The 2,185-nt window shown below is 33.7% G+C and overlaps 1 protein-coding gene across 1 annotated transcript; it reads right to left on the bottom strand.

The window, feature by feature from the left end:
• Positions 1 to 484: 484 nt before the first annotated feature.
• LOC131947577 (S-phase kinase-associated protein 1-like) lies at positions 485 to 796 on the bottom strand. The gene has a single exon (XM_059308822.1). The coding sequence runs from the start codon at positions 758 to 760 to the stop codon at positions 485 to 487; it is 276 nt and encodes a 91-aa protein (XP_059164805.1). The 5' UTR covers positions 761 to 796.
• Positions 797 to 2,185: the final 1,389 nt, after the last annotated feature.

The following is a 2,185-nucleotide window of genomic DNA, read 5'->3' on the forward strand; positions in this document are numbered from 1 at the left end:
ATATAGCCCATATAAGGCGCCGGTCAGTCGAGGTCAGTTTTGACCCCCTCTCCGTAGACCTTTCGGCAAACCGTCACCGGCCCTCGTGTTCTATTGCTCCAAGGCACCATCGTGCCAAATTTGACGCGCCTGCGGCGCCGGGAAGTGCCCTGTCGGGCACTTGACCACTTTGCTTTATATATATAGATAGTGTTAATATCACCTATAGTCATGTTGTAAAAATATTATAATGTACAGCATGTACGTATAGTATTAGCGTGAGTTGTACTACGGCACTGCTGTAAGTAGATAGAGTAAAATATTTTCTTTTTATTATTTGCTTCCGATATAAATATTTTTAAATACAAAATACAATTTTGGACTATTATATCAAAATTATATAAAACCAATACCACAGTTGTACTCAAACAATTTTGTAATATCCTTGTTCATTTTATTTATCATTGTAACAAAATAATATTAAAATGTAACAGATTTTCTAGTGCTAATAGTTTATTACATCAAGCAAGCCTTTGATATATAAGTAGTTGGCAGCCAAAATCAACTCAAACAAGGTGCCCTGGTCAACTTTAAGAAATTCTACATCCCAGGAGTAAACATCATCTGTTCTTTTTTCTTTGTTTTCATCATCTTCAGGTGGTGGAGGGTCATCCCGATGGAAGATACACCATTGAATTACCTTCTTTAATATAGCAGCATTAACATTAGGTAGTGGAACAGGTTCATCTTCATCCTCATCCATACCCAAATCTTCTAACATGGTTTTAACAGTGACAGATTGTTTAGCAATCTCAACATTTATTTATTTTAAAAGTGATATTATATTCAAATGCAAAAGTGTAAATAAAGGGTGATTCAATGATAGAAGGGTATTTTTGTTCAATGTTACAATGTCAGAAAATGTCTCTACTTGTTTATTTATTTATTTGCCTCAGACATGTAATTTACAGCGTCAGTTTGCCTTGTCATGTTTGCTTGAGTATTACAGTTTTCAACATCGGCTTGTGAGGACTGATACAGATTAACAATCATAATACTTCCTTCTGACTCTCATTCATGTTAGATGGTTTACATAATACAAAACGCCTAATTACAATTCTGTTTTTAAACGTGAAAATGCAAATGTGTAATTAAATGGTGATTCAATGGATTGTTTTAATCGGCATGGTGGTTTGACGGGGGTTGGGGCTTTTGAGTGTAGATGAAAGAAATTTGGGATTAAAAAAACAAACATTGTTGTTACACTCGGCTCGTTTTGGCCAGATGTAACAATTATAAATAAATACAATCCACAACGGTAATCTATTTCACGGGTGTATATTTATCATCAATTACAAGATCACATGACAAGAAGAGAAACTGACGAGTAGCTACACGATGTTGTCACCACACCCCATAGCTTCACACACTGCTTCGTACACACACTTTGTCCCTCTAGCACACCACTACAAGGGGAGGCTACTCTCACACAATATCTCCGTGCCTACACATTTTCGTTATAGACAATCCACGTCACAATGTATTAACCCATATTCTGCTAGCGACCCACTTTTGGGACGCTTGTAAAAAAAAAAATTGCTAAAATGTATTAAAAACTAGTAAAACACAAATTATGTTTCATTGTATTTGAAAATTGTTAGACTATTGAATTTATATGTGTTTTGTGAAAAAAATTAATTTAGAAAAATGTTATAATGCCGGCTTTGCGGGACTTGTCATAATGACGGAAAAAAAGAAAAAATGCGCACAGGAAAATGCATATCTTCTAAAATATTAACATTTTAAGTGCAAAATACATTTGAAACTTGTAGCAGTACCATATTTCTATCTGATAAAAATTTAAGAATAACACTTTTTTAAACTACTTCGTTATATCAAGTGTACAACAAGCGTCCCATAAGTGAGACGCTAGCAACGAAAGGCCCCATGTAGATTGTTACACAAACGTTACATTTATTGGACACTAGCGAGAAACACAGATGCAAATGTTTATGTTAAATGGTTATTTATGGTGAAACAATTGTTGACTTTGTTAACTGTTGACTTTGGGGTGTTAAGTAGTATTTATAGATATTTAATTATGACCTTGGCCTATATTTACTTATATACTATTGTATAAAAAATGAAAATATTGAAAAACTTACATTTTTTTTTTTAAGTTTTCAGAATTACACTAACTGAAGTA

This window comes from Physella acuta, unplaced genomic scaffold, assembly GCF_028476545.2.
Source record: "Physella acuta isolate Inbredline_101_S28 unplaced genomic scaffold, ASM2847654v3 ptg000600l, whole genome shotgun sequence".
NCBI classification, from domain to species: domain Eukaryota; kingdom Metazoa; phylum Mollusca; class Gastropoda; family Physidae; genus Physella; species Physella acuta.

Excerpts from the sequence above, each read along its gene's own strand:
- LOC131947577 (XM_059308822.1), bottom strand. The coding sequence starts at position 760 with ATGTTAGAAGATTTGGGTATGGATGAGGATGAAGATGAACCTGTTCCA.